Below are 19,105 nucleotides of genomic sequence, written 5' to 3'. Positions count from 1 at the left end.
TAGTCGTTTTCCTACTAATGACTTCCGGTATTATTACTATATATGCCAATTATATTTCCTATGGGTGAGCATAGAAGACATAGTTACGTGTTTTAGATTATTTTTTAAGCATTTCGTGGAAACATCTTGTATATTATCTGCTTAATGATTCGATTTATTTTATCAATTATTTTTAGTATATTTATATTATATAAGTATGAATAATACTCATGATTTTAAATTTGAACTAAATACTGTTTATATTAATTATTTGAATGACATTTAAGTAGAATAGCACCTACTTGTGACTAGAAAAATCGATAATAGAGGAATTTCTTAATTTCTTTAATAAAACATTATCTTATTTAGAAAACAAAAACACTTATCTTACTTCGATTTAAGATAAAGATTTAAAGACCCAGCACAAAAATTAAACATACGTAAGTGTTAATAAAAAAGCACACATTTTTATTCATCAAAACTTCCTTTATTTGAATTTCTGATTGAATTTAAAGATTATCTAGATACATAATATTATTTATATTTAATTAATTATTTTGACATTAAATGTAACCATCAATAAATAATAATTTATTGTGTCGTAAGCTACACCTTTTAATAAATTAATATGAATTTATTTTAATAAGAAACGATCTTTGCCATTTTATTATAAATTTATAAGTACCTCATCAATTTATTTGCTTATCACCTTTGTTACTTTAAATGCCACCCTTATAGAGCTATTAATCGCCACGTGGTACTTTAATACTTTACTTATGTGTTTATGCTATGTTATGTGTTGGGTGTCGTTGAACACGGTAAATGAATTATAATAAACCGCGCAAGACGTCATCGAAACAAATGGGCTGGACATGTCGCCGCCCACGCTGCGCCCGCGCCGGTCGTACGACGCTCGCTCTCTAAGTTTCAAAACGATGCCAAAAGATAAAGATTTTTATTTATTTTTAATAATGTAATCGTCAAATGATATCGCACATAACTAAATAATAACAAAAGTAATACAACACTACAAAATATTAGCAACACTATAACACCTATTAACAAATTCTGCTTTTATGTTAATATTCTTTTTTCTACTAACACATTTAATAGTGGTCATATTCGATTCCACTTAATTGGGATTACACTTTATATAACTAATATACTAATGTTTAGTATTAAAATACAACAAGTTTTTATAATAAATAAAAATAACATCATATTTTCAATTGTTATCTACGAAGATATGAATGAATGATGAATATACATATCGATATATTTTGTATATACAACAACCTCGCAACCTCGACTATAGCTCTATAACTACGCACGTTTCGCACGAGCAAATAAAATGTTTACATCGTAATATAACTATAAGTAAACGGGGCGCACCTCAGTAAAGCTCCCAATCGTCATGATTTTTTTCCGACATTTTCAACAATTATCGTATATTTTAAACAATTTACACAAAATCTCAATGAATTATATATAAAGTTTCTCGTGAATCGCTGTCCATTCGTAAAAACCGTATGAAAATCAGATATTCGATTATGTAAGCCATATGAAGGATGAATGAAACTGGCAGTTTCTCGGAAATAAAAATATTTTATAAATCAATATAGTAGGCTTTTAAAAGTAATTCATTAATTAGTGTGACATTAAAAGTGGCAATAAAGTATACATTATTTCCAGTAGATCCTTCCCAACGTATTTAGTTGAAATCGGTGCATTTTGTTTTTAAGACAAAAAATAACATAAACTACAAACAATGTGTACTTTTGAACAAATTTAATATACAGACTACCTGTTTCAAGTTATACAGTCGTAAAATAGGTATTACAAAACAGTTGAAGCGATTATGAAAATTAACCAATTATTTACTTTTGTCGACATGGCCTCGAGCCACGGAAGACGACAACGATTCAAAGAAACTTTAAATTATTAAAATGACATACGAAGTAATAATATGTATTTCTTAAAGATAATTGGGTCCTCTCTAGTAATATTTACAAAGCGTAGAGCCGAAATGGATGTGCGCGTTTTGCGAACAATTTAAAGGTGAAGGAAACCGCAAACGATTATGTTTTATTGTTGCGAAATCGAGAAATAATCATTCGGTTAATTTAAACCGCTTTACCAAATGCTATATTTTATTTCATATTAAATAATTATTGAGTGTTCTTGCACGAAGGTCCACTTAATTTTCTTTGAATTATATATTATTACATTTTTGACAATTGATTAGACTTAGATTAAATAAAGGAGAAATAATATAATACTTACAAAACTTGAGTTTTACTTGTTTATATACTGTGATCGGAATGACATACTCAATTTTCCTACATAGATATCAAATATGATGGTTGTCGTAAGATTTTTGGTATGCACAAAGAAAAATATATAGAATCGTATTTACAATTCTAAACTATATACTAAATACAAGACTTGTGTATAAATGCAAGGCCGAATCAATGTAAGGAAACAATTTTTGGGTATGGTATCCATAAACTGTTGCCACAAAAAAAAATCATTGTTACAGAAGTCGGTTACAGTAAACATAAATATTCGAATTTATTACTAGGCTTAGTCAATCCCTAAAAACTGATCCTGACCTACAGTAGGATAAGAGGTTACAACCCTAACTTCAATTACTTCTTGTTTCTCATCAATAATAGTATGTTATTTTTTATAAGAAAAACTAAACAGAATTTAACAGCATACTTGAAAATCTAACGAATCTCTTTGAAGGATAAGAAACAGATTACGATTAAGAGGAACATTGTTGAATGATTGAATAAAAGTTGTACGGTTTTTTTTTAAATCCCATATATCTGCAATATTTAATTTTTTATTTCAACCATATGCTTAACCACCAGCCGCCATTTAGCGAAAACGCATGTGACATTTGGCATGTCAGGTCGCAGCCTCATTTACGAATCCTGAATAATACCAGTAATTATTGGACATTTTGTGTTTTAAACAGCTTACAAATACGATACAGAATTGTACCGTAAAAATAACACGATGTAAAATACATAGTTGTTACTTATACAATGTAAGTATAATTCAAAATTCAAATTTGAATTACCTTATTGTATATGAAAGAGTTACACATAATTATTTAAAGTCAAAGTATTTTTATTTTAAAAAAAAACACCTACCAACAGTTCGGCTAGAGAAGAACCAATAAACGATACTACTACATTACCTACTTCTCAAGCACGATGTATCTCTACAAAAATAAAATATCTTGAGCTTAAACTTTAGCAATATTATATTGAGAATACAGGCTAGCTTACAATGCTGCAGATAAAGAGGGATCAACTAAAGAGTCAAGAAGCATAATTGAGTTTTTCTATAAGAAGCGCAGTAGTATCCCGAAGTTTAGTAGTTAGTACCTAATGCTTCCCGTGCATCGGAGAACACACACATCCGTTGGTGCTGTGCCTACGCTCTCTCAGTCATGTCATATTGCTGGCCCATCGGATTATGAGAGTGGGGGGGTAGAGAGCATACCTGTGTTTGCGCACACAGTTGAGCACTTTAATATCTCCTGCGCAATTAGCTATCTCTACTGTGAATGGATGAAAATGGAATCACTGACTGAAATGGGTCAGGAGGACATAATCATTTTATTAAGAATTTTTAACTTTAGTTAAAGAGAATATTATTGTTTTACGTCAATTTTGATATACATTTAAAAAACTAAGGATTATGGTCTAAAATAATTAGTTATAGAGAAGAGACATCTTTTCTTAATAAAAATACTAATTGAAAAAAAATCACAAACACAACGTGGAAAAATTGCATAGAAAAAGTTTTAATTTTTTATGTTAATTATTACTTCGCTTTAAATATACATATTTCTGCTAAGAGTCCTGGCCTTAAATAACAATTTACACAGACACATAGCTATTATATATATTCAGTAATGAGTGTTCCTACACATGGCGCGTTTAATGCCTGCCCTCACCAGCTCCGCTGAAGGATATAAGGAGGCACGTACGAGTAAATGAATAAAATCGAGCTATGCAAGATTGATAATACGTGACCACGATACCTACAATCTAGGGATAATAAATGATTACTAGATACTCATGTATTTTCGAGTGACACATAAATTGAACGCGCATGCGTAAGAAAACGGAAATTTACACACATATTTAGAATGTAATGTTAAAAAACATAATAAAAGAAATATTTATAACAAACTTGAACGATCTGTACTACTGCAAACTTTTATTTTAACAGCATTTCGATCTAAGTTAAAGATCATCAATTTCACTAAAATATTATATATACAATTCGTATTTTTAAATTTGAATCTAACGATAGGTCAGTTGATTCGTGTAGGTTCATAACGGCATCTACAAGTACTCTTTATATCCCTCGAGTTTGTTGATCGTAATGATGAAAATGTCTTAATCATTATTAAGAAATTAGATTTATGAAAATTTATACTCATAAAATTTTAAACGATAGCTTATTACTCAAATAAAATCATGATCTCATATCTGAAACTTAATGTTTATGATATTTTCTTAAATTGCTCTAAAATTAACGATTCAGCTACGGTTCGGCTCCGCTCATTTAAAGTATACTTTAGGAACTATGACCCTAATTCTAAGCCCATCTTAAATTTTCTCGGTGGTCCGTATCAATTATTACATACAATCTATCATATTTCGTTTGAGAAATAACCACGCCTTTGGTTTCCATTCGAAGTATAATAACAACCATGAAGTTTTCGAATGCGTAACGGTTTAAGTGACTTTTGAAGTTTAACATCTGAAAAATAGAAGATTATAGTAGAATAGCAATCAACGTTTGCCGTTGTAGTATAATTAGCTTATCGTCTGCGGATCGCCTAACAACGATCGGTCGTGCGCGCGCGCATTGGTGAGTACTGCGCCAATCGCCGCGCAGCGATCAACGATCGTTAGACCATCGATTCTTTTTGGTTATTACAATAATTTCAACACGATTGCGTATAATTGCACTGGTTTCCGATGATCGTGGAAGACAAAGCAGATCTGATACGGCTATATACCTAAAACCATGAATCCCCGATTGAAATTATAATACTTCGCAATTATTGAGAAATCGATCCTTGTTGTGGAAATTATATCACGTCTGTAATCTTAATATTGCGTTGTTAGATATTATTTTGCTGGACGTGTTTTCCATGCATCATTTGTTATGAATTTATAAATGAGCAGCTACTAGGAGCGCATAAGAGGAGCTTATACGGCGAAGTCGGTAATTGCTATTGATGCAAAGTTTCGAGATTACCCAGCGTCAAAGGAGCCAAGAACGGCATTGCTAATTAAGTATGAGCGGCGAGTCTATAAACTGCCACAGTACCATCAGGTTGTCATAGTTTGCATGAAGAACTCGTAGATATACTTATTTAAAATATTATGAGCACTTGTATATGACGGCTCCAACAAAAAACGTTTTTCGCAATAAATAAAAAATAAAATAAACGAACAAAAGCGTTCATTTTTTATTGCGTCAAATATAATTATAACAATCTACAAAAATTGTAACAATGGCTCTTAATATCAACGTCAATTTAGCAACGGAAGCTCAAAAACTACCTTCGACGAAGGTTTTAGTAATGTTTTTACCGGCATTTTATAGCCTCACCGCTAGATGGAATGGAATCGTCGTTCATAATCAAACCACATGCGGAGCAGTAATTGCCTCTACATTCAAAGACCCGCTCACATCACGGCGTATAATGACAAAAATAGTCCAAAAAATGCCTCCGCATATGAGATATTTTTTCATGAGTTCGCGCGCTCGCACGGAGCTAAATTACGAAATAAAAGATTAACTTAAAAGATCAATAAACTTAATAAATGATCTCAATAATTGTTGTATTACGGACACAATGGAGCGGCGTCGTGAAACGTCATTAAGGCGCGAACATCATTAATTTTATTCGCGGCTTTCTGACGTAAAGGCAATGGCGTCTGTCAGATTTGAAAAGCGGTATTGCTGCCACCTGTTGGTAGCGCGGTGAATTAGACATTGAACCCTGCTGAGTTCCACTTGATACTGCCACTGGAATGACTCGCCTAAAAACATCTTTTGAATTGCACTTATAAACGCACCTTTTAATATATCACTAATTAAAGGAACCGATACAGCACGATTTATTACTATTTTATTTTTTAATATGTTTACTGCTAAGCTGAAAGCTATTTAGATCCCAATTAAAATGTTCTCTAGATTTTGATTCAGGACAATCAGGCAAGTGTCAAACGCTTGATATTATTCAAGCCCGTGTTCTGTATATCTCGTGATAAAAGCTTTGTATAATCTTTGTTCCATTTCATCATATTAGCCGTCAAAGTGGAACGTATTCCAAAAAATGAAGCTGCCAAAAAAATTTAGCCGCCTCTTGAGATTAGATTTCTTTTTGGTAGCTAATTGCGTTTTATCAAATTAAGGCAATTCCGCCCGCGGCGAGCGGCGCTGCGAGTGATTGATAATGTTTGACGTTGAAATGTTCCCACTAGTTTTACAGAATAAACTGTTTGAATTTAAACTAATACTCGTCATTTGTCTAATACAACGCGTATTCAAGTTTATTTGCTTTTTCAATCGCGTTATTCAGTGATTCAATACAATAACTTGTATTATAATGTTTTTCGTTCTCATAAGAGTCACAGCACTGTTCTAGGAAAATGGAGATATAAAAGTTAATATACTCCAGGGATTTAGTCATGATAAATATAATTACATACAACTTTGAATGTTTTTACAAAATAAAAAAAATAACATATTAACATTTTTACAGGAGATAATAGACTTTTACTTAATTGAATTCTTAATATCTACTGATATTTTTTCAATAAGGTGTAGTAGGCACGATACAAAAGAGTAAAGTGAGTCTATGAAGAAACAGCGAGGTACAGAGTATATAAGTTCTGCACGGCCAATATCTTACACCTTCATACGGCATCCCGTTCACGCACTGCAGCCGTCATTTCAATCATTAAGAATTCGGCGGCGGGCTCAAAGCGGTGATTGATGCAGCGTTTACCGGTCGCAGTGGCACCGAATAAAAAACGAACGCTTAATTAACTCGTTTGGCACCGCCGCTCATTAGAATTATTAATCAAACCGAGGCGGGGCGATAGCGAGTATGATGTATCGAGCTTTGATTACATTAATGCATTCGGAGCTCAGTAATTAAAACCACGCCGGGATGTCTGCACTACAAGTCAGAACAAAAGCTAGGAATATCTAATGCATTGTGAGCATCGCTAATGACACGCTTTGAAATATTGTTTCGCTAAGTCCTACCGGCAGGTGATATCATGCCGACAATCGATAAAATTAAAATACGTAAACAATTATTCGAAAAAGACGTATGCACCTGCTTAGATGTAAGTTTTCATTTTAATTAAAATAACCATACACAAATGTATGTTTAAGGATCATAAAATGTTTAAAGCTTAAATAATACATACCCACACGTTCTACTAATCTCTAATTAAAGTATAAAATAAAATAATAACTACTGGCTAATTAAGGCCTCCTCTCCTTGTGAGGAAAAGGTAACTTTTTCCACAACGCTGCTCCAATAAGGGCTGATGGATTAACATATAGAAGTGTTTTATCCGACACATGGAGGTTTCTTCACGCTTTTTTTTCTCACCGCCAAGCACTAGATGACTAGATAAACACCAATTAAGCGCGTGAAAATTCAACGGTGCTGCCTAGGTTGAATCCATTTCGGATTAATGTGCTCTGACAACAACTAACAACTGCCCCATCACATATCTAAATATAAATTCAATTAGATTTTCTCTTTTGGTTATTTAAATCTTACATTTTTCCATTATTGTCATCTGATTATTTCGCTCGTTTAAGATTTGATCAAAAATCGGATCTCTAACCAGCCAGTCGACTACTTGGAATATCTCAGACTTACTCTGACTGAATGGCTTTATTTTAGACTCAATTAATTCGTACATTTAGCGATTATTTTAAAAATTTCTTATTAAACGTGCGTAGCTCGCTGTAGACCCAAATAAACCCAAGTAGAATTAATATAAATTTCCATTCCATATGTTAATATTATTACGAATGTTTTATATTGTGGCATAATAATAATACAAATCTGAGATAACTCACAAACACTGCATTTTTCTTTTGCAAAGACAGCTTGAAGTATTCTACACTGAAGTAGTTACTGGTTCTAGTATAATAAACAAATCGGACTCCGCTTATATTATAGGTACAGCCCGAGGAGCATGTTAGGCTAGCGGTGGGCGTCCATTGCTCTGAGATACAGCGCGCCCTAATCTTTGCAGATAACCGACGCGCATAAACTAGACGGCTATATACCGTCTGACGGATTTCACGAATATGGAAGTAAAGTTCTAGTACAGTTCTTATTGTATTTATAGCATATCAATATATGAGAACACTGACATTTCTATTTATTACACATCTGTATATAATAAGTGTTGATTGTAGCGTAGACAATTCTGATCTGTCCTGATCTTTATACTCTCATAGTTAAGTTAAACTGAATTAATATATTTTTTAATCTTTCGACTAAAGTTTGGAATTGAAATCAATGAAATATCGTTTAATAAAATTAACTTATTATATACTGACAATAAATAATAAATGTTGACCTTCATTTAATTGCACATTATAAGTTAATTAGCTAAGACTTATATAGGATTTGTAAAGTCGCAACTTGAAAAACTATTACCAATAGTAACATATAAAAATATACTTCAATCTAATATAACGCATGCGATAATCTAAAAAAACCTTCAAGTGATTTTAATTAAACTTGTCTAAAGTCTTACATTTATAAGACGTCGTTAGCGCACTTCATGCTTTTAACAACAAAAACAAGAAATCAAAATAAAAAATACGCAGTAATTGAAAAATTAATTAACAAAAATATAAATAACAAACAAACAGATAATAATGATAAGTCACGCAAGGCATCGAGTTTGTAGAAATTGGAAAGTAAAATAAATTAAATATAGTAAACGACGAAACATTAATAAATAAAACTTCTTTTCATTTATTTGCTTATAGTATAATTTCAGTAGTGTGATTATTATTTCATTTACTTTAATTATATTAATTAGTTTTACTTTTACTTCCATTAGTACACTGAACTTTGCCAAGGAACTCGAAGCGTTAATAAATATTGTGTTATATACAGGCGATATACATTTTATTTAATGTTGGTAGATATTATAATCGATATTTTGCCGATATATATATTTATAATGTCAAACTAAAAATCACTCTAGTCCTAATTGGGATATATCTGGTGAATAGACAAATAATAAATGGGTGACAATGAATTATTTGGCTTTTTAAGCCAAGAAGTAATACATAACTTATGTAATAAAGGCTATAATCTAGCTATCTATATCTGTAATTATATCGAAGTCTACATAAAAGCATTCATCAAAACTGACTGAAAACAATAATATTTTTGAATACAAAAAAAACTCCTACTAAGCAAAAATCGTCAGTGTTTATTCATCTAACCGCATTTATTATAGTTTTGTAACGCATTACGGTTGCATTATGAGCAATTTTTTTCAAACCACGTAATTAATGGAAAAACCAATGATATCAGTATATTATTGATAAATATCTTGGTCTATAATTCCATACAAATAATCATTATTAATTAAACACAATATAGAATGAATGAACGACTTAGTTGCGTTACCTTTTTGTATTATAAAGTATTTTTTGTAATTTGTTTTATATATTCTTTGTTAAATTAGTTAAAAAAAATAATAATAAATAATAATAAATAACTTTATTCACCAAAAAAGAAACAAAGACAATAAAATTAAGGTACAAAACCATAAAAAAAGAGTTAACAATATCATAATTTGGTGAAAAGGTCGTAGTCTCAGCTAGGCTGCTTTTCAGTCTACGCCTTGTACTAAAAAAATAGTATTCCCTTAAATAAAACGAAAATACTATTTGTGGCTATGGTCGTGCTCAAGTTTATAGTCTTAAATTACTTATAAAGGTTAAGCTTATTAAGAGACACATGTTTTAAAATAAATATATTATGTTTAGGTATGGAAATAACCCAGTAAGTGTTAAATGATATAATAAATATTAATAATATAATAATTAAGTGAAAAGGCAAGCAATTTTTTTTGTTTTAAAATTATTATGTGTGTTTTTTACAAAAGATTAATATGTATAAGTAATATTTATTATAAAAAATATAAAGGGTTACTAATAAACAAAATTTTAAGTTTCTTCATTTTATTAAGCTATGTTAAGACGTTTGTTTGTAAGGCTTGTAGACAGAAATAGTTAGAAACCCAAAACATGGACTATATTAAGTTTATCAGCTCCGAGGCCCTTGCATAGAATTAGACTTTAAGGCTTAATTACCGTTGTAAACACAAAAGACTCAAAGAATCGAATCTTTTAAAATTTATACGACGATAGATACTCTTAAATACAAATTTTATTTCGTTTGTAATAAATATTTAATAATATATACAAATCCTATATAGTGGAATAAAAATTCTAAATAATTAAAAATTTCTCGTATATGTTCTTAATAATTAAAGATTAATGTTAGTATGTTTTTTTTCTGTATTCCTAAAGCCTAAGCTATTCGTCCTATTGTGATGAAACTTTGGTAAAATGTTCTGTGGATAACTGCGAGAGACAAAAAGAGAGCTTGTCTTTTTACTTTGTAAATTTCTTTCAGTATTAACGTTGTATGTAGACCCTCAAGTATTACACGCGTGTGAAGCCGGAACAGGTAACTTGTTGTTATAAAAAATCGTTTATAACATAATAACAACAAGAGCAGGTGTCAAAAGGTAATAAAGTAAATTTAAATGAAAGTAAATGCTTTCTTAACAAATAAGATGTTAATAGCCACCTGTAAACTATTATGTGCTTGATAAAAGTAATTGTTTAAAGTAAATAATACGCGACTGCCACTCTTTTTTAGAACCCATCAGGCGTTATTAATTAATGTGAAAAATAAGAATTTAATAACATTTGTATTAACGATAATAAAATACAGAAACCTCCGCTAAATTTTAAAATTTTCAAAGTATTACCTAATTACAAAGCAACAGATAAGCAAATAAAATTGTTATTATTTACCCTTCTCTCTTAATTACTGCTTCGTAAATGTAGACTTTAAGGTAATGTTTATTGAGGAAAGATGATTTAAATCAAATGAACGACAGGTGCCACTACCTAAACCCTGCAATAAAATATCCCGAAGCATCAATACGAGAAGCGCGTGCGTCGCAAACCACAATTCCTTGGTATAGGGACCAAGTAATTAAATAAAACGGAACCTTATAGCGCCGGCCTTTAGATCCGTTTTTATTTTTGTAATAAAGTAATAAATATTTAATACATTTTGTTCTTAATACAAAGACAAGGGGGTTGTCTTTAACCACACAGGACGTCAAAAAAGTTGTGGTCCGTTTGTATGTAATATGATCTATATTAATGAACATTGACATTTTTATATTTACAACATTATATTTTTTAAATATATTTAGAAACTATTAGTTAATTAACCATGCGAACTTGCAATGCCATATTAAATTTTTATTTTTTTAAAATATAATCGCGTCATTTCTTGATAAGTCCAAGGTCTTTCTTTTCAAAACGGTGCATGGTGGTAGATTTTTTAAAATTATTAAGCAATTGTAACATTTCATATAAAAAAAGGAACCGCTATTTCTTTAGAAGAATAATAATAGTCCTGATTCTGTTGCATACAATTTCTAAACTAAACTAATAAGAGATCAAAACTACTTGCTATCATTTTTAACCCCACGCTTGAAATATGTATAAATATTTTTGCCCAGCAAGATTACTTCGTTTATTTTAATTTGAGATTGTTTACGAAACGAAAGTTCCTTGAAGGTGTCATAATAAATAAATTTGTATTCATTAATGATATATTTAATAAAGAACCTAATTTCGTAAATTGCTGAAGGTTAACGGACAGGACGCAGCAGATTATTCAGTTTACCGTGCAGTTGTCTTCTACTCCAACGCACCACCAGGGATGTACGAAATATGGACCAGCTACATATATGTATGTATGTATATATATACAGTACTATAGCTAAATATACATACATATAAATAAATAATATATACATAAACATACATATATAATATATAAAACAAAACATTAAAAAAAAAAAGAAAAAAAAAGAATGTTATTTACATTTTACATATTAATCATTGACTAAAACTTGCAACTTTTAAACCCTTACATTTTTTACATGGAACTATGGCAGAAAATTTATAATCATATAGGTACTTTTTTACATATTTTTAATTACGTTTATCTCAGGCACCACGAACATCAAAGAGATTTCTATACGATGGCTTTTTAAAATTCTAGCAGATTAATTATGTGCAATTTATAAATATCAATAATTATAAATTATACGTGCGTAAATTCTTTAACGGAAAGAAAATCATGATTTTTTCAATCACGCGTAAGAATTGTAAAAATTTTATGTTTATAAAATATGTCAATCTGCCTTTGTTGCGGAAAATAAAAATGCCTACTCCGCATTTATTTCACACACATTTATAAACGCCGTTTAATGCTGTTATCCTTTCGACACAGTTAATCAAGTCATTCAGTTCATTACCGCAGCTCATGCTGTACTTCAACATGTCTCCATCAGTTCGGCTTCTTGTGACTTTTGGTAAATATATTATTTTTTAACATAACACATTTTCATCAGTTTTGAATACTTTTGCTTTTGAGTTGTACTTTCTCTAAATATAAAATTAATATAATGTGTTAAATGCATACCAATATAACCCTATACTCATAATATTTTTCTTGTAAATATGATTTTACTAAATATTAAATATTAATACCGTTATTAAGATTAAAAAATATTTCGGCTGAAGTATCGTGATGTAACTCATATTACAGCACTACTCCATCAAGTGGTATTCATAGCAAGCGCAAAAGCAAATACTAAAAGCAAAAATGGACCGAATTGTCAAAGTTTTTCGCAAGGCGTTACTTTCAAAGACACGGAAGCAATAGGTGTATGGCACCTTTTGCATTTCAGAACAGAAAAGACGAAAGGTTCTGGTGATCCTCATTGCGTGGAATTCACTCCCGTTGATGAAAAGGTGAGCGAAAAAAAACAAAATGTATATATTTATAAATTATGCACAGACAAAATATGTAGATAATAATTTTCTAAAATTATTATCCTATACTATATTTAATATAACAAAAATAAATTATTCACACCCAGATAAATTTTACATTATTTTTTTTCTAAAAATTTATTTATCGTAATACGATATCCATATATAACCAGAACCAGTTGCAGTCATAACAGTTTCAAATATGGAGTACAACTAAAAAGGCGATGTGCTGACGGCACATTCTGTTTCAGGAAATAAATGAGTTAAAAGATCAAATCGGAAAGTTCGTAGAGAATCTTAATTGGGAAAATATTACATTGAAAATGCAAATACCTTGTAAAAGTATCAACAAAACCAGAGATTATTATTTAGAGAGATTGGGAGGTGACGGTTCCTACAGGACTTTGCAGAAGCCACCATCCTCAGGTGTGATCTTGTTTCTTATTAATTTGCTTAAATAATTATCTACTTCTTCTATTTGTCTATTTGTAAATAACAATGAATGTTTGTTTTTTGTCCTCTATGTGTTTGTAAACCTTTCTTTTGTTTTTTAGTCTGTTGGAATTGTTAATTGTCTTTTAGTTAGTTTATTATAAAAGAAAGAGACTAAGCTTATATAAATCATAGATAGAATTATTTATATTATATAGATCATAATCATAGAAAGTAGTGAAGTACGCTAGTTATAACAATAAGTACTTCAATCAATCATGCAAAACTTTGTCCATGACAAAACTGTTGGATTTGATGTAATTTATTTAATTAAATGTGAATATTCTTATTCCTCTAACAGCTAAACTAGACCTAGCAGAGTTTAACCGTTACCCAATGCGTCTGAAAATAATTGAGGGTATATACCTCGGCATGATGGACTGTCACGAAAAATTCGTCTTCATCCTTGGAAAGCAACCACCTGAAGGCAAGGAGTTAGATGATCGTCTTAAGAAGATGATTGAAGCATATTGGCCGGAAGAATAATTAATAAAAACAAATATAAAAATAAGATAATACGAAGTTACAATATAAATTTTGTAGTCCCTTAAACATAAGAATCGTCTAAAGTAAGATTTATGTGTAACTTAGCAACGAAATAAAACAAACAAAAAACATTCAAAACTGTCATTATTTGTACCTACTGTTACATATTCCACAAAGTTAAATGACGCAAATGAGCAATTAAAGTGTAATTTTCCCTCTATACAATAAGAGAGGGTGCGAACAGGGCGTTAGCTGAATACAGATTATAGCAAAAAAATATACTTTCTATTTTAAATATAATTTAAAATACTTTTGTGTTTCAGAGCTGGATTTATAATAATATTGAATAATTTATTTAAATAAAATTATATATAAAGCGGGGTAAATTTACATTAAACGAGCCTAATTATAAAAATATTACAACGCAATTACTCCAGTTCCGGTGTACAAGATTCGTACAAATATCGAATAATCATAATATCAACTGAACCATTACTTGCCACCCCATCGCCGCAGCCCCTACGAAAGCACCACTCAAATTAAGTGTGGCTCGATCAACAGTCATTTTCGGTTACAATTAACCACACATTTGAGTGAAAAGTCAACCACCCACTCCAATTGATTTATTGTGTTCTACGAGTTCCGCTATTGTACGGTATAACTTTTATTGTATTTAACACGAAGCAACGTTGCTCTGGAAGAACCTTAATATACGAATAATGTTACATTATTTTATTTTATAATGGTAAAATATATATATAATTTAAAATGTTATGATAATTTATTACTTTACAACACAGGTCCAGAATAAAATGATTCGATGAAATTTTATTTAATTACAAACTTTACGGAAACTACGAGTTAGTTTTTGTAGGATATATAAACTTATTTATACTTAATATAATTGTAATATCCATAGCGTATTTTATTTTAAAAAGGAAGACAAATATCATTATAATTATTCTTTAGCTCGGCTCTGCTACGCAATTCTGTGGAACCGTTTCATTTTCTGTAAAGAATACATCAATGTAACATGGCGTGTGCCATCAAGGGTGCAACGTTGTTCATTTGTCTAAACGCAGTAGCGTTTTGGAGGGCCCTTCCTAAGGGCTGGGAAAGTGTTGCACTTTACAAAAAGTTAAAACGATTCTCGAGTACCAAATTGTTCACTAGTCATTTCGTTAACTGCTGCGCTTGCCCTTTGTTTTGAGACTATAATTGATGATTTTACGATTCAAGTGCATAATCAACTTTCATATACATTAATGACAAGCTATTACTTACATTGTCAACCAAATTTCTCGAAGTATTATTAATTTAATTCGACTTATATTTAAATAAATATCTGTTCAATGCGATATACAATGTAACTTTACAAATTACAATTTCGAATGTCATTATATCTTGAATTCTACACAATTAAAGAAAGTTCACGGCCGAGCGAGTATTAAAAGTTTGAATTACTTTAACTGCTTAAATAAAGACGATATGAATCTGTGAATAGAGTATACACGAAGCCGAGCTTAATGTCCTCTCGATGATTGCCATCTCGAAAAAGTTTTTCAATTATATTCCAATTTTTAGGTGCTGTATAACCTCATGTAGTGATAACATCGAAATAGTTGTATGATTGTAGCATTTTAGTATTTTATTTATTTTATTAGGAAAAAGAACTGAATTACATTAACTGTAACCAAAAAATGTAAAGAAGATAATGTGACTCGTTAAAATGACAAAGCATTTTAGTATTATCCGTATTTTTAATTATTGTTAGAGAATAATGTTCATTGATTTTTAACTAGACTATGACGGTGGACTCTTATTATAAAACAATTACATTTTATTTCAAAAATATACTGAACAAAATACAAGTACGATATTAAAAATAATAATAATTTAATTACCATTTAATACGCGCAGTACATGTTAGCTTGCCTGACACTAAGGTCCAAAATATTCACGATATGTTTCACTAGTGGTAGGGCTTTGTGCAAGCTCGTCTGGGTAGGTACCACCCACTCATCAGATATTCTACTGCAAAACAGCAGTACTTGGTATTGTTGTGTTCCGGTTTGACGGGTGAGTGAGCCAGTGTAATTACATGCACAAGGGACATAACATCTTATTTGCTAAGGTTGGTGGCGCATTCGCGATGTAAGCGATGGTTAACATTTCTTACAGTGCCAATGTCTATGGGCGATGATGACCATTTACCATCAGGTGGACCATATACTCGACCGCTTACCTATACTATGAAACAAATGTAAAATAGTAATTAATTTATTACTCACGTAATTTTTACCATGCTTATGCGCATTCTGTTATAGTAGGTATATAGTTACTCCTTATAGTGCCAGGACATCCTGCTTTTGTTTCTATTATATTTGTTATGCCATTCTATTTACGACAACCTTAAATCGCGCGTATTTTACAAATACAACTAACCAGGGAGTTTTAAAAACCTATTTATTATATTATATATTTTAAAGCAAGCTACTAGAGAGCAATAGCAAACATTCCATCCTATAGCTATTTAACACTTTATACTCATTTAAAACAAAGTAGATTTTCAATTCACATTGACCGTTGTCCGTAACTACCAAAATTAAAAAATTGATTTGATACTTTCACTAAAATAAATATGATGATAAAATGTAAATTTATGTCCTAAAATTTTTTTAGATTTCAACGTGTTTATGTCGTCTCCAGCAGCTGTCTTATAAGATCGAAATTATTGAACCACCATTTACTGCGTGGCGCACCTGTAATTACAACCTGTATGACTGGAGCTCGCATGTTAATTGTTTGGAGAATTCAGAATAGACGTTATAACGAGGGTGGCTTTTCGACTTATGGGAACTCGCCTATTGCTAATTAAATTAGACAACTGTTTAATTATATCACAGCGCCGATTTTTGTTTCGATAAGACGAACTTCGCGCCTGACGTTTGTCTAACTGTAATTAAAAGTTTTTTTTAATCGAACCTATTTTAAGAACTATAATGACTCTGATTTACGGAAGTATTCTTTGAATTTAAGGTAATAATTACCTAACGTCACCTAGATAATAGGTAGCTAATAACAAAGAAATAACGAAAAATGACTTTATTATATTATTATCAATAGGTACATTTTTACTACAACAAGCAGGTAAATATAAGAAAATTGCCAACATAATAATATTTAATTATTTATATAAAATACTTACTTTTTTGATTTTATTGTTATAGAAAACTTGCAAAGCAAAGGGTTTTTTTACAATTTTGCGCATATGATTTATATGAAAAGGTAATACCTACCAGTTTTATACATATTATAAAAATTTTCTAATATTATTTGTATTTAACATACTGATAAATTAATTCGTACTTATGAAGCACGTAGATTTGCATAGTTAAGCAGTAACGTTACATACAGTACGATAAGGGGCATGTTGCTAATGATTTATACACGAAATTACACCTATTAACTTTATTAACCCTACGCGAGGAAGTATATCGTTTGTTAGGTAGCGAACCTCGATTAATGTAGAAACGGTTAATGTAGTGTAGAATGGGCGCAATTCACTTTACCGTTATTTATACTTATTATGTCATATTAACATATAGCCCAGTTAAACATAAATACTTACCTAATTTTTTTTAACACGAATAATTAAATAGAATAAGTTTTAAGCTATTTCAGTTTATAAATATATGATTACTGATATTATATTATGAATTAGGTATTATCTATTGAGTAACAAAGCGAGACTAAGTGCTTTCGAATATATTACTTACAAGTTGTCTGTGGCCATTAAGAAAAGATACGTACGAGATAGAATTATGACCACTGTATAATTTAATATGAGAAATGATTGATACAACAATCACACGTAATCAGAATCGTGCGAGTGCGATTAGCCCCTGTGAGGCGACAGGCCGCCGTAGGATCCAGCAATTGTTCGTCGACCGACGATTTAATCAAGGTTCACTTCCTAATAGCCTTCTCTCTTCATTAAATTGTAATAACGGACATTGTTTTTTGTTCTTGTGTACGGGGCGTGTCCGAAGATTAATATACCGATGTTTTATATTTCTTAAGCCAATGATTGAATCCTCGAAAGGCTATGTATTTATTTTCATTTACAAAGGAATATTAATGATTAACGTGATTATTTTAAATCTTAGTTTTCCGAACGCGAACCTTGTGTTACTTCGTTATAATATATTTTTATTAGTAAATAACTTGAACCATTGTAATCCCAGATGTATAAGGAATTCAATGCAATTTAATATATCTATTACTAGTTTATAACATAACCCTGGGTCATAATACCGCAATTTGATTATCATCAAAATGCATTCATGGATTTGTATGTAATATGAATACAGATCTCTAAACAAAATTTTCAAAAATTGCATTTATTAATAGTAGTAGTAAATATATCACATCAACTATACTAAATACGAGTATACCACGTGGTACAACATTTATATAAAATACGATTAATGTTTCCAATTATAGAAACCGTGTAAAACTTACTAATATTATAAATGCTAAAGAGAATTTGTTTATCCTATACAGAAAAGGAGGTATTGTAGTGTACTTAGTACTTACCACCTGCCTGCCCCGCTTTCAAGCGGGCGAAAACTACAAACTAACACACTGGTCTCTGTAGCTGTCGTAATTTTGTTAATCTTTACCTTAGGATGTCATTTTATACTCTATTGGTAAATTGGTTCAGTGCTTCATATGTAATTGAGGCTCCCTTACCAATTTTGATACAGGGCCTATCAAGGGCTTCTCGCTTCGCCCCTGCTGCTAAATGAAACAGATCGGCTTGTCATCACTAATTTATAATCACTAAGGATTGACAGCAATCTACATCTTGCAATACCTACTTAGATTAGGAAGGGTTTCGTTGCATTTACACTACGCTCTACAGGCTCGCATTAGCTTTTATAGGTTC

At 30.7% G+C, this 19,105-nt stretch overlaps 1 protein-coding gene across 1 annotated transcript; it reads left to right on the top strand.

Moving 5' to 3' along the window:
• The first annotated feature begins 12,587 nt into the window (after window positions 1–12,587).
• Window positions 12,588–14,298, top strand: LOC126779667 (uncharacterized). Its single transcript, XM_050503830.1, has 4 exons — window positions 12,588–12,713; window positions 12,950–13,155; window positions 13,428–13,602; window positions 13,970–14,298. Exons 1-4 carry the CDS (start codon window positions 12,665–12,667, stop codon window positions 14,152–14,154), a joined length of 615 nt encoding a protein of 204 aa, XP_050359787.1. The 5' UTR covers window positions 12,588–12,664; the 3' UTR covers window positions 14,155–14,298.
• The last annotated feature ends 4,807 nt before the right edge of the window (window positions 14,299–19,105 follow it).

Source organism: Nymphalis io, chromosome 2 (assembly GCF_905147045.1).
Source record: "Nymphalis io chromosome 2, ilAglIoxx1.1, whole genome shotgun sequence".
Lineage (NCBI taxonomy): Eukaryota > Metazoa > Arthropoda > Insecta > Lepidoptera > Nymphalidae > Nymphalis > Nymphalis io.
This window is presented reverse-complemented; position numbering and strand designations above follow the sequence as displayed.

What these genes read in the sequence shown, in the direction of transcription:
- LOC126779667 (XM_050503830.1), top strand. Translation starts at nt 12,665, where the DNA reads ATGCTGTACTTCAACATGTCTCCATCAGTTCGGCTTCTTGTGACTTTT. An exon ending in TCGGCTTCTTGTGACTTTTG is followed by an intron (nt 12,714 to 12,949) that starts GTAAATATATTA and finishes CTCATATTACAG; the next exon opens with CACTACTCCATCAAGTGGTA. An exon ending in TCACTCCCGTTGATGAAAAG is followed by an intron (nt 13,156 to 13,427) that starts GTGAGCGAAAAA and finishes ATTCTGTTTCAG; the next exon opens with GAAATAAATGAGTTAAAAGA.